Consider the following 12,495-nt stretch of genomic DNA (forward strand, 5'->3'; position numbering starts at 1 on the left):
GTCGGACGCTGTCCTAGGGCAATCTACGGTAACGGTAATACAGCAGGCGAAGATGATACAGCTGGTAATGCACTAGTATTGCTCGACTCAAGAACAGGGCCCAGGATTGCCACTACTGCCGACCCCTGCCATCTCAATCTCACAACACGCCACCATCTATGCCGTTGAACAGCCCTCTACCCTGCGCTGCAGCAGACTCCGCACGTCAGCCTGCGAGCGATCCAACAGCCAGTTATCCAGCGCGTCCCTCAGCTCCTCCTCCGACCTCCCCAAAACACTGATCCCTCGATCCACCAGCGCCCATTCCACCTCCGTCACAGCCCACCCGCGTGGGCCATCCTTATCGGGCGATGACAAGATGAGCCTGTCGTCGCATTCCAAGTAGTTCACGTGGCGGTCGAGACGGCGTTGCAGCACGCCCCTTGGGGGCCGCAGCCAGCGAGCACGCAAGCCCAGCACGCCTGAGACACGCACCAGTGCCTCTCTGCCGTTTCCATTGTGCGCGATATTCTGTTGCTGCTGGCCGGAGATGCGCAGCGCGTCCTGGCGCTGCCGGGACTTTCTCACCTGCGAGGGCGTCCGGCATGTCCACGGCACCTGGTTTGCCAGCAGGAACACGACGAGCGGAGTCAGCTCGCCGCAGCACACACAGAGGAGGGCGAAAAGGGGCACGCGCCGGATATCATGGCGATTGCGGTGCAGGAGCTGGAATTGCGTGCGCGTCAGACGGCCTTTGGCGATGGCCTGCGGGACGGTCAGGCCTTGGTCGCGGAGGGAGCGCTGGATTCCGCGTGCACTACGGTAGTTAAGCCAGACATGGCGCAGGCCGGTGCGGTAGAAGGCCAGGTAGGCCTTGCCCGTCGCGTACAGGTGGCTCGCGGCGCCTTGTCCGGGCTGTTGGGCGGGCAGGTCCAGCGGCGCGGGGACGGTCGTACGGAGGTCGATGGCCGCTCCTGCCTGCGCTGAATTGTAGCGAGTCTGGAGCAGGATAGACAGCGGCGTCGCAGGGCGAGCGCGAGGGCGCGCACGCAGTTGCGCATGGAGCGGATAGCGATGCAGCAGGCGTTGGCTCAGCATGGTTGCTGGTGCAGTCTTCCAAGTTGTGGCGGAGGAGAAGAGGGAGAAAAACAGGAAAAGGACGGTGGTAGGGAAAGCATTGGATGAGCTGTGCGCGGTGGGGGTGTCTACCCTAATGTGATAATATTGATATCGAACCTTTCAGCTAGAAGCACACTAATAATATCTCGGTCTGATCTACATTTGGCTGATCTCCACGACCAGTGCGCTCGCGCCTCCTCCTCCGTTGCACACCGCAGCACAGCCCAGCTTGCCCCCTTTCCTCTTCATCGCCGACAGCAGCGTCACCACAATGCGACTGCCCGACGCACCCAGCGGATGGCCCAGAGCGACCGCGCCCCCGTGCTGGTTGACTTTGGCGCGGTCGATCCCCAGGACCTGGATGTTCGCAAGGGTCGCAACCGCAAACGCTTCGTTGATCTCGATTCCATCCATCTCCTCCAGCGTCGCGCTCGCCCGACGGAGAGCCTTGGGGATAGCGAGTGCAGGCGCCGTGGGAAACTGGGAAGGGTCGGTGGCGGCGTCGGCCCAGCCTCGCAGACGGGCCAGCGGTTGGATCAAGAGCTCGCGCAGCCTCGTCCCAGACATCAGAAGCACCGCAGAGGCGCCGTCGCTGAGAGGAGACGAGTTCGCCGCCGTCACGGTTCCCCCGCTGGGGAGGAATGCGGGCTTTACGGTCGGCAGCCTCTCTCGATCGAGCTGTGTCGGTCAGATCCTGTGGTTGTTGCCGTTGCTGTTGCTTCTGAGAATCTCACCTTGCCGGGAAGCTCATCCTGGTCCACCACCTGCTGGTCATCCAGGGTAACAGGCGCAATCTCCTCGCTGAACCAGCCCTGTTGTTGTGCAGTCTGCGCCTTCTCGTAGCTCTCCACACTGTATTCGTCCTGCAAGACCCGCGGGATGCGATGGGTCGACGCGCAGATTTCAGCCTTGACCCCCATGTGATGCCTCTTGCCGTACGCATCAGTCAGTCCGTCGACGAGCAGCCCGTTCAGCGCCTGTTGCCGGCCTGCGTTCGGGGGGATGTACAGAGGCGCGTTCGACATGGACTCCATGCCCCCGGCGACGACGATGTCTGCCTGGCCAGAGGTAATCGTCTGGGCTGCCAGCGTAATTGCCTTCATTCCCGAAGAGCAGACCTTGTTGACGGTGGTGCAGACGGTGGTGTTGGGGAGGCCAGCGGCGAGGGCGCATTGTCGGGCTGGGTTCTGGCCGAGACTGCAGAAGGCGAAGAGTCGGTCAGTACGCGCGAGAGGTATATATATATAGATGTGTGTGTGTGTGTGTGTGTGTGTGTGTGTGTGTGTGTGTGTGCAACAGCAAGAGTAGTCACTTGCCCAGCAGAGAGAACATTTCCCATAAACACTTCCTCCACCGCGCTCGGGTCAATGCCCTCTGCACGATCGATTGTGCCTAACAGTGGGGATCAGCACGCCACACGGAGAAGCCTGCACATCGCGAACGCACCCTTGATTGCACACGAACCCAGCTGAATCGCAGAGAGGCCGCGCAAGGAACTGGAAGGGCGTCAGAACTGTAGAGCAACGCATCCGACAACAAGACTCGCCCGCGGAAGGCGCCCTGGGGGGTTCGGGCGGCCGAGACAATGTAGACCTCCTCCAGCTGCGGCATGTTGCTTACGTGCATGGGCAAAGCTAAGGGATAATTCAGGCCAGAAACGTGGATGTTGGTTGCATTGTGATACATTTATATCTCTCTGGCTTACTCCAAGCGCCTCTCTCTACCAGCCTCCCAGCTTCCCAGCTCCCTCGGTCACCCCCAGGCCACCACCACCCTCTTCTTCCGGCCGCGCACCGGCTCAAAGACCCCCTCGACCTCTGTCACTTCCTCCTGCTCGAGACGAGCGACTGGCGGCCCCTGGCACCACACACCAACTGCTGGTGCTGGTGCTGGTGCTGGTGCTGGTGCGGGCGTGAGTGCTCGTCTAAATTGAACCTTCTGCGCCGGAGGCCCAGACTTGGGTATGTTTGTAATTCGTACAGTCGGCAGACTCTTCTGCAGTGTGCGGTTATTCTTGTCACGCCATGCTTTCCACGAACGTAGCAATGGTTCCCGCCGCGCTGGACTCTCGAACAGGTGGATGAGGTCTTCGGTAAACGCCGACGGGCTGTGGGCGGAGGCGTCAAGGAGGGAGAAGAAACACTCCACGACCGTCTCTGCCTCGTCGGCAGCGCTGGTCAATGGCTGAGAAGAAGGAGAAGCAGGAGGACAAGGTAGGGAAGGAGGGTTCTTTGCCCGCCCGGTTTTCTTTGTTCGCCCCATCGTGCAGTTATCCAATCCACCGTTGCAAACGGGCTGGCCGGGAATCATGCCAGACGCAGCGACGGACGCGTGTTCCACCTAAATAGAACGCAGAGATGGTGGTTATGTTCTACTCTGCTCCATACGGAGGTGCCGATCCCTGTCTGCCTGCCTGCAGCGTTGTAGAGTGTTGGAAACCGCCCCCATGGCCCCCAGACTAGCCTGGCGCTGCATTAGCAATCGACTAGCTGCAGAAATTCCCCGGGCCCGTACATACGCCATACGCTGTATTACGCAAAACGACCGGGTGGGCCGGCCGAACCCTGTTCTGCTGCCGGCCAAGGGGGCTTGGGCGCTTGGGGGCTTTAGGGCGCTTGGGGGCGCTGCAGCGGAGAAACGATGCCCTTCTTCAAAACACACCCCCGTCGCCGATGGTTCGATCGTCCTCCAACTTCGTAGCTTATCGTCCCTATCGCAGCTTCCGATGGACTGCACGCTGGACAACGACCGTTCCTTTGGCCCCTGGGCCGGCGGCTGTCGAGGACAGTTCGACTTCACGCTGCTCTTCGAGGAGAGCATTCTCACCCTCATTCCGGCGGTTGCGCTCCTGCTCGTCGGCCCGCCGTATGTCTGGCACCTGCTGGGGAGAGCCCGCAAGGTGCAGCAGGGGTGGTTATTAGCGGGCAAAGTGGTCGGTACGCCCTCTGGCTGCTGGAGAGCTGACACTAACGCGATTGCACCGGCCAGGCTGTTGCTGCTGCGCTGGCCGAGCTGCAGCTCGTCCTGGTGGTCCTGCGCAGCTTGGACGCATACCGCACGCGGGCAACCATCGCCGTCTCGATCGTCTCCTTCCTCGCAAGCCTGCTGCTCGCCGTCCTGGTGTGGCTGCAGCACGTCCGCACCGTCCGCCCCGGCAATGTCATCCTCGCCTTCCTGTCGCTCAACGTCCTGTTTGATCTCGCCATCGTCCGGACGCTGTGGCTCGTCCCCGTGAGCCGCGCCATCCCCATCGTTTACACCACCGCATTCGCCTTCAAGGCCTCGTTGCTCGTCGCCGAGAGCGTCGAGAAGAAGCGAGCGACCCTGCTGCCCAGCTACCAGCACTACGGACCCGAGGCGCTGGCCGGCTTCTTCAACCGCGCAGCCTTTGGCTGGGTGAATCCGCTACTCCTCCGGGGCTCCAGGGAGATCCTCACGCTGCGCGACCTCCTCTCGCTCGACCGCAAACTACACTCGGAGGGGATCCAGGCCAACGTGACGGACCACTGGCAGCGGCATAGGCAGTCCACCTCACGCAATGCCTTGCTGTGGACGCTGGTCGGCTGTTTCAAGTGGACGCTGCTGGCTGGTCTGGTCCCGCGCGCCTGCCTGGTCGCCCTGACGGTTGTGCAGCCTTTTCTGATCGAGACGGCGATCAATCTCAGCTCGGCGCCCTCGACGCCGGCCAACAAGAACCATGGATACGCCATGGTGGGTGCGTATGCGCTGGTGTACACTGGAATTGCGGTTCGTCAGCCCCTTTCCTGCCCTAGTCCCTCTCCCCGGTTTCCCCTGCTCATCCCCACCCAGGTCACCACCGGCCAGTTTAGCCACAAATCCAACCGGCTGGTCGTCGAGATCCGTGGTGGATTGGTCGCCGCCATCTACCGCAAGACCCTATTGCTCCCGTCCAGCGCCGCCAGCCCTGCCGCCGCCATCACGCTGATGAGCACCGACATCGAGCGGATCGCTGGCGGCGTCACGCAGATTCACGAGACATGGGCCAGTGTGGTCGAGCTCGCCATTGCCATCTGGCTGCTGGAGCGGCAGCTGGGTGTGGCCGTCGTGATCCCCGTCGGATTCGGCATTGGTATGTCGTCTTGTCTCTTGATCTGTGATGCAGCCCGCTAACCGGCCGCAGTGGCGAGTATCCTGGCTGTCATCCTGGCCAAACGCGTAACCAAAGGCCAGACAGCGTGGATTCTGGCCATCCAACAGCGCGTTGCCACCACCGCCGGGACGCTGGGCATCATGAAATCGCTGCGCTTGTCTGGTCTCGCCGGCCCAGCATGGCAGATCATCCGCGATCTTCGGAAAGTGGAGGTCGAGGCATCGAAGCGACTGCGCAAGATCTTCCTGGGGACAATCATGCTCAGTGCGTTCTGCTCGCTGCATCACGGCCCTGTGCATATGTGCTAACCATTCTCCAGCAACCGCCACCCCCGTCATCGCCCCGGTCCTGACCTTTCTGGTCTACGCGCTGACGCACCGCGGCGATTTGAACACAGCACGCGCGTTCACCTCGCTCTCCGTCTTTGCCCTGTTAACCGGGCCCCTGGCGACCCTCTACACCGCAGTTCCGACCCTGATCGGTGCCCGGGCGTGCATCGATCGCGTGCAGGAGTATCTCCGTCTCCCCGACCGCGAGGAATCCCGAGTCTGCGGCGCACTCGATCCGTCCACGACCACCGTCAAATCCCTGTCCAGCCGAGACAGCGCCTCCGAGAAACAGGCCCGGGTCATGGCTCGGTCTCTGATGGCTCGCCACACGGTGGTCGTGCACGAGGGCGCCTTTGGCTGGACTCCCGGCGCCGAGCCGACCCTACCAGCCATCAGCTTCCGCATCCAACGGGGAACGGTCAACATGGTCATTGGCCCCGTTGCGTCGGGCAAAACGACCCTCTTGATGGCCCTCCTTGGCGAGCTTCCTGTCTCTGAAGGCTTCGTCGGCCTGTCCTCCGGGGATCTTGCGTACTGTGCCCAGTCCCCGTGGATCCCCGGTGGGACCGTCCAGCAAGTTATTCTTGGGGTCTACCAGTACCAGCCCGCCTGGTACCGCACCGTCGTGGCGGCATGCGGACTGGAGCCCGATATTGCGAGCTGGCCGCTGGGCGATCAAACGCAGGTCGGCAGCAAAGGCGTGACTCTCAGCGGCGGGCAGAGGCAGCGTCTGGATCTCGCCCGGGCAGTCTACAGCCAGCGCGAACTCCTGCTCCTGGATGACTGCCTGAGCGGGCTAGACAACGACACCGAGAAGGCCGTCTTTGACCGCGTGTTAGGGCCGCATGGTCTCCTGCGCGAACAGGGTCGCACCGTCATCTGGACCAGCTCTAATCGTGAGTTTCTCTCTTGTTCCCTGGATCCGTCACTGACAACTGCAGCTCGACGTCTCCCCTTTGCCGACCACGCTATTGTCCTCGGCTCTGAGGGCCGGATTGTGGAGCAGGGAGGGTATGAGGAGCTCCTGGAGCGGGAGGGCTACGTCTTCGGCCTCTCGCTACCCCCTGTGAAGGAAGCAGCCCCCCGGTCTCTAGCGGGCACCGAGACCCCCGAGACCCAGAGCCAGACCCAGAGCGTCGTCAGCCAGCTCCAGGGCTCGGTCGAGAAGGGGCTTGGGATGACACCGATTGCCCCTGATGTAGAGTCAGTCGACGAAGCCGACGCCGGCCCCAATGTCCAGCTCCCCTCGGAAGAGGACCTGGCGCGCAGTACAGGTGACTGGACCGTGTACCGATTCTATTTCAAGGCCTTTGGCTGGTTTGCGGTGGGCGTGTTTTTGTTTTCCATGGTCATCTTTGTGTTTGGGACGTCGTTCCCCAGTGAGTGAAATCCTTTGATCCTCATCCGCATCGCACTGCTGACCAGGACAGACATCTGGATCAAATGGTGGTCCGAGAGCGAGCTCGAGCATGCAGGCGCCGAGACGGGCAAATATGTGGGCGTTTATGCTGCGCTGGGGTTCGGCTCTGTCATCGCTCTCGTCGTGGGCTGTTGGTATGTTTCTCTACTGGAGGACAAGTCACTGCTTGCCAGCGCTAACGGTGTTGTCGCAGGGATGCATTCCTGTTCATGGTCCCGGACTCTGCGCTTCATTTCCATGGAGTCCTCGCCGATACGGTCTCCCAGTGAGTAGCCTCGTGCCCCCTGTCCAGCAAGGGAACATGTCCTCTAACCATTGAACCAGAGCCACAATGCATTTCTTCGCCTCTACCGACATTGGAACCACGCTCAACCGGTTAGCAGCCCCTCGTCCTCTCCCCCGCTCAGAGTGCTAAACCAAGACGACAGATTCAGTCAAGATCTGATGCTTATTGACATGGAGCTGCCCTCGGCGGCGCTGAGTGCAGCAATCGGTCAGTCCTCTTCATTTGACTCTATCTATCTGTCTCCCTAACCGTCACACGCTGATCTCCACTAGCCGCCCTCACCTGCGTCGGGCAGATTGTCTTGCTCGCCGTTTCGGCCAAGTACATCGCCCTCGCCGTGCCCCTGCTCTTCGTCGTCTTCTACTTCCTGCAAAAGTACTACCTGCGCACCTCCCGCCAGCTGCGGTTCCTCGACCTCGAGTCCAAGTCCTCCCTCTACACCCAATTCGAAGAGAGTCTCTCCGGGCTCGTCACGCTGCGTGCCTACGGCTGGCAAGTCCAATACGCGGTGCGCAACTTCCGCTACCTCGACACCACGCAGCGGCCGTACTACCTCCTGCTTGCCATCCAGCGATGGCTCAACTTTACCATCGACATGATCATCGCCATCATGGCCATTGTTCTGATCGTCCTCGCCATGCAGGCAAAGTCGCTGGTCAGCCCCGGGTATACGGGCGTCGCGCTCTTGAACATCATGTCGTTTAACCAGACGATGAAGTTCCTCGTCACCTCATGGACTCAGCTGGAAACGTCTATTGGGTCCATCTCACGTGTCAAGGCCTTTGCCGCTGCGACAGAGCGCGAGGATACGGGTGAGGATGCTTCTGAGCCGCCGGCGGACTGGCCGTCGCGCGGTGAAATCGAGATTCGCAACCTGTCGGCGTCGTATACGTACGTTACTCGTTTGTGTTAACCCTACCCCGGTGATCAGCCACTAACCAGCGAGTGATGCACAGCCGCGGAGAGCCAGTGCTCCACGACATCAATCTACACATCCGTCCGGGCGAGAAGGTCGGCATTTGCGGGAAGACTGGAAGGTACGACTCGTAGCATCTCTCTTTCTCTCCAGCCCGTTCCTACGCTGACCCGGAAACAGCGGCAAAACGTCTCTGATCCTCTCCTTGTTCTGCATGATGGAGATCGAAGGGGGCTCCATCGTCGTGGACGGGGTTGATCTGGCGACTGTGCCGAAGGAAGTGGTGCGCCATCGCCTGACAGCGGTTGCGCAAGACGCGCACACCTTGTCTGGCACGGTGCGCTTCAACGCAGACCCAACAGGCACAGTGTTGGATGCGGACATCACGACGACCCTCCAGCGAGTGAGCCTGTGGGACCCGATTGCCGCGGCCGGCGGCCTGGACGCGGAGATGGCCCTGGTCCCTTTTTCCCACGGCCAGAAGCAGCTCTTCAGTCTGGCACGGGCGTTGATGCATGGGTCCCGCGTGATTGTGCTGGACGAAGCGACGAGCAGGTAGGCCACATCGAATCCAGTCTGTCTCCCCAACACGCTGTTTCAAAACTAACAAGGTTGCAGCGGCGACAGCGACACCGAGGCCCTCGTAGCGGATCTGCTGCAGAACGAGCTCCGGCACTGCACGGTCATCTCGGTGGCCCACCGGGTCGTCTCGCTGGTGGATTTCGACCAGGTTGCGGTGTTTGGCGGCGGGCAGCTGGTTGAGCTGGGCAACCCCCAGGAGCTGCTGCTGCAGGGGGGGGATTCTGCATTCGCGCAGCTGCTGCACTCCGCATAGTCGTGTTGTTTCCGTGTGTAATTCAGTAATCTAGTCTAGACTGTATTCGAAATATACACGCTAGTATTGATACGTGTGCTCCACCCACCCTCGTCCTGCGAACGGCCCCAGCGGCCGGGGCCGAAGGGATGGATATATTAAGATCGCATCGGCCCCCACCCAGTCGGTACATCGTACGCAACGGCCTCCCCGTCATGGCAGACTCGAAGCAGGACGCCAGTCCACTGCCCCCCGTTTACTCGTCGACCTCCACATCCACATCCAGCCCGGGCCTCCTCTTCCAACAGCAGCAGCAGCACCTTGCCATAGACTACACCCAGTATCGAATCGCAGGCGCCGTCCTGCAAGATGACCGCGTGGCGGTGGTAGCGCGCGACGAGCGCTTCAGCTACGATCCTCACGCCCTCCTACAGCTAATGCACGAGCAGGCACAACTGCCCCCAAAGTTACTCCTACGGATACGCGGATCGCATTCCGTCTATGGCGAGGTCAAGAGCGACTTCGACCTCACCCTCAACCTGCTCCCGCTGCTGGTTTCGGACAGCGAACGCTGGTCGTATCGCAAGCTCGACGGGAGCAGGATCTCTGCCAACGGTGAACCGGTTCCCACGGTTGGAGCTGCACCGGCGGAGCTGGAGAAGCTGGTCGTGCAGTACTGTGAGGATCCCGCTCCGGTGAAAAGGTACGTTTGTTGTTTCTCATCTCCTTGGCTGCATGGTCTTCCATGACTTACGGGCCCTCGCCCTCCTCAGCTTCTCGCTCAAGCGCCGCGTAGTCAACTTCGACCAAGACAGCCTGGAGGGCCTGATCCGCAACACGATCGCCACGACGCGGTACCGGGGCGCCCTGGACATCAGCTTTTCCGCCACCTTTGCAGAGGTGGTCGTCCAGCAGGGGTCGCCCAGGACCTCGTTCAAGGACCTCTTCTACTGGAGCGCACAGCCCCCTGCAAAAAGGGACCCCACGAAGCGCTACGAGTGCATCGAGGTAATCTGGCCTTTCGCGAATGTGCCAGCCAATGAGGCCGGACGACGGTGTGCCGTGCAGAGCGAGCAGGACTGGTGGGCCGGCTGGAGGGATGCGGTGCGAAGCGCTGTCCTCGCCAAAAGACACGGCAATGTCACCTTGGAGGACCGTATGGATGTTGCGATGGGGGTGGCAGTGCCTGAGCCGGGCAAGGACTGGGGTGTTCCAAAGTGATTTCTGTTATTCTTCATTTTTTTTTTTTTTGGTTTCTAGGTACATTTGTCTCGGCGGTGGTTAAGTCATTCGTTATGTATCGTTACGCCAGCTCCAATCAAAATGATGCAAATGATGCTAAGTGAGAAACACTGCGGGCGAAGCCAATCTATATGCCTTGGCACTCGAGCGCTAAAGCTTGAGACAATAAGCATTGCTACTCTATCTCGCGCAAGCGTCCAGGCAGCAACAATGGGCAGCCCCACCGCCCAAGGGTGACATTTTGCACCAAACCCTAAGTAACCAACTCGGCAGGACTGCGCTCCAACGTGTGGAACGGGAGGATTTCCGCATTCTCCCAGTCCCAGATCCTTTCCTGCGTGTATATGTCCAATTTGAGCTTCGCGCGGATTGCCTCAGGATCGGTGTCGTTGACGATCATCACGCTGCCAACAAAGGGGCGGTTCTCGACGGGGCCCTTGACGAATGGCCGGGCGAAGATGGGGCCTGTGTTGGTGTTGGTTTCAGCTGAATGCTCGAGATAATCAAGACAGATGGGGGCGATGGAAACTAGAATAGGAAGGTGTAGGGAAACGAACCGGCCCAGGAGACATAGCCCTCCTTGTGGAGGCGCACGAAATTGGGGGAGTGCTGAGGCCGGATTGCGATACGGCGGGCCAGCTAGTACTTTGTTAGTGCTATGTATCGCAGGTGTTGTGTTGGAGATGGTCCTTGCCACTTGAGCATTGTCGGGAAGAATGACCAACCATTCGCGCACAGGTGGCTTGCTGGTGACCACGGTGTGGAGAGCGCGGGCAACGGTTCGAACAGAAGACATGGTCGCGAGGAGCTGCTGCAATGGGAGTCTGAAGAAGCAGTGTCTGCTGGTCTTTCAGCGTTGAGGGATGGTCCGGCGTGAGCCTGGCGGGGGGGTGTCCCATCTTTAGCTTTTGTAGTCGTCCATATCACGCAGGTCTTTCCCAAGGGAATCCTGGCCAGTCCGCGGGCTTCGTAAGAACGGCAGCCGTCTACTCATCGTCCTTTATCTTGATCTTTTCTCCTCTTCTCATTCATCCCCAGGATCCCTTTCACTATGTCGGCGAGTCCATCCATTGTCCGCGTAGCCAAGACGGCTGCTGCTGCTGCTGCTGCTGCACGTCCTCGGCTCCAAGAGTAGTATGTAACCCTACGCTAGTTCTTACCAGAGCCCTGGATAACAGATGCATCATGCAGTCTCGTGGTGATCCGCGATCTCCCACATGGAGATCGAACGTCCGTGCCCACCGCGCCGATCTCCCTGGCTCATCAGACGTTCGCGGGGCAGATTCTGCATGCCCATCGAGAGGACACGACGACTGCATCTCATCGGAAGGCTGCATCCAAACCTGGGAATGTGATTGCCCTCCGTGCGGCCAGTCGTGAGGCGGTTCACGAGCAACTTGCCAATCACCCGTACGCGCAGGGGATCTGGGATCTCAATACGGTGCGCATTTGGCCGGTGGAGACGGTTCATACAAGTGCTTTGGGGTCGAGGGAGGAGGAAAAGTAGGCATTTTCGATGGCGTCAAGAGACGGTGATGGCTCTTTGTGCTTTCGATGTGAACGACATGTTGTGTTGGGTCTTTTGGTCTTCGGACTGTCCAGCTGAAATGCCGCCTACTGTGTGCCATCTCTCGAAGAATTGTCAATGTGCGATGTTAACAACTATAAGACAGGTTTTTCTAGCTATCTGGAGCCTGATACTGCTGTAATACTATCCATGGTAGAATGTATTCTCGGTACATCATTGTATACTCTACAGCGGTGGAGACCCCCATTGTATATACTGAAGGGTTGCTCTTCTTAGGGCATATGGGGTCACGTGTTTTGTGTTATTGCCTCGTTGCCTCGGTAATGCGGCTGATCGATGTCACTCGCCTTGAAGTAATCAGGACGTGAACAGATGGTTGCTGTGCACTTGGGACTGCGTCGCATTGAATATTAAATTGAAGAGGTGTGCGAGGTGACCCCTGTAGCTTAAGACGCTCGTTTCAGCTGGGTTTACAGTAATGTTGTTAGTCGAGAGTGGAAGATGGTGATCTCCTTAGTGGCGGTGCAGTACAAGATATATATCTCGACACATTGAATCTGCAAACTCGACGACGGCGCTTTGGGCGGGCTGCAAAGCATTAATATCAATTAATTACTACACAGACAGCTTATACAGCCAGTTAGATTTACAAAAAATGATGGTTTCGTGGCAGGATCGATGGAAAAGTAACAGGATGCTAGTCGATCCAGGCGGGATTCGAACGCGGAGCAGTTGTGCAAAAATAATACAT

The 12,495-nt window shown here is 59.5% G+C and overlaps 7 protein-coding genes across 7 annotated transcripts; 3 read left to right on the top strand and 4 right to left on the bottom strand.

Annotated features, from left to right (window-relative positions):
• Positions 1-6: 6 nt before the first annotated feature.
• On the bottom strand, positions 7-1,244 carry ASPVEDRAFT_38995 (uncharacterized protein). Its single transcript, XM_040811812.1, has one exon. The coding sequence runs from the start codon at positions 1,075-1,077 to the stop codon at positions 157-159; it is 921 nt and encodes a 306-aa protein (XP_040665347.1). The 5' UTR covers positions 1,078-1,244; the 3' UTR covers positions 7-156.
• Positions 1,245-1,254: 10 nt separating this feature from the next.
• ASPVEDRAFT_50984 (uncharacterized protein) lies at positions 1,255-2,709 on the bottom strand (the record flags this gene model as incomplete). The annotated part of the gene is made up of 5 exons (XM_040814403.1): positions 1,255-1,776; positions 1,833-2,295; positions 2,415-2,490; positions 2,545-2,594; positions 2,645-2,709. The coding sequence occupies 5 exons, from the start codon at positions 2,707-2,709 to the stop codon at positions 1,255-1,257; spliced, it is 1,176 nt and encodes a 391-aa protein (XP_040665348.1).
• Positions 2,710-2,735: 26 nt separating this feature from the next.
• Positions 2,736-3,495, bottom strand: ASPVEDRAFT_520612 (uncharacterized protein). Its single transcript, XM_040814570.1, has one exon. It carries the CDS (start codon positions 3,406-3,408, stop codon positions 2,851-2,853), a length of 558 nt encoding a protein of 185 aa, XP_040665349.1. The 5' UTR covers positions 3,409-3,495; the 3' UTR covers positions 2,736-2,850.
• Positions 3,496-3,767: 272 nt separating this feature from the next.
• Positions 3,768-9,056, top strand: ASPVEDRAFT_163655 (uncharacterized protein). The gene is made up of 14 exons (XM_040808617.1): positions 3,768-4,030; positions 4,087-4,845; positions 4,909-5,188; positions 5,240-5,473; positions 5,529-6,434; positions 6,480-6,917; positions 6,969-7,092; positions 7,152-7,223; positions 7,283-7,333; positions 7,387-7,451; positions 7,517-8,135; positions 8,201-8,281; positions 8,341-8,715; positions 8,779-9,056. Exons 1-14 carry the CDS (start codon positions 3,824-3,826, stop codon positions 8,993-8,995), a joined length of 4,428 nt encoding a protein of 1,475 aa, XP_040665350.1. The 5' UTR covers positions 3,768-3,823; the 3' UTR covers positions 8,996-9,056.
• Positions 9,057-9,177: 121 nt separating this feature from the next.
• ASPVEDRAFT_38997 (uncharacterized protein) lies at positions 9,178-10,286 on the top strand. Its single transcript, XM_040811813.1, has 2 exons — positions 9,178-9,677; positions 9,748-10,286. Exons 1-2 carry the CDS (start codon positions 9,190-9,192, stop codon positions 10,193-10,195), a joined length of 936 nt encoding a protein of 311 aa, XP_040665351.1. The 5' UTR covers positions 9,178-9,189; the 3' UTR covers positions 10,196-10,286.
• A 183-nt stretch (positions 10,287-10,469) lies between these two features.
• ASPVEDRAFT_81194 (uncharacterized protein) lies at positions 10,470-11,012 on the bottom strand (the record flags this gene model as incomplete). The annotated part of the gene is made up of 1 exon (XM_040816995.1): positions 10,470-11,012. One exon carries the CDS (start codon positions 11,010-11,012, stop codon positions 10,470-10,472), a length of 543 nt encoding a protein of 180 aa, XP_040665352.1.
• Positions 11,013-11,267: 255 nt separating this feature from the next.
• ASPVEDRAFT_81195 (uncharacterized protein) lies at positions 11,268-11,723 on the top strand (the record flags this gene model as incomplete). Its single annotated transcript, XM_040816996.1, has 2 exons — positions 11,268-11,350; positions 11,408-11,723. The coding sequence occupies 2 exons, from the start codon at positions 11,268-11,270 to the stop codon at positions 11,721-11,723; spliced, it is 399 nt and encodes a 132-aa protein (XP_040665353.1).
• Between the last annotated feature and the right edge of the window lie 772 nt (positions 11,724-12,495).

The sequence above is a fragment of the Aspergillus versicolor genome (genome assembly GCF_001890125.1).
Source record: "Aspergillus versicolor CBS 583.65 unplaced genomic scaffold ASPVEscaffold_3, whole genome shotgun sequence".
Classification (NCBI taxonomy): Eukaryota; Fungi; Ascomycota; class Eurotiomycetes; order Eurotiales; family Aspergillaceae; genus Aspergillus; species Aspergillus versicolor.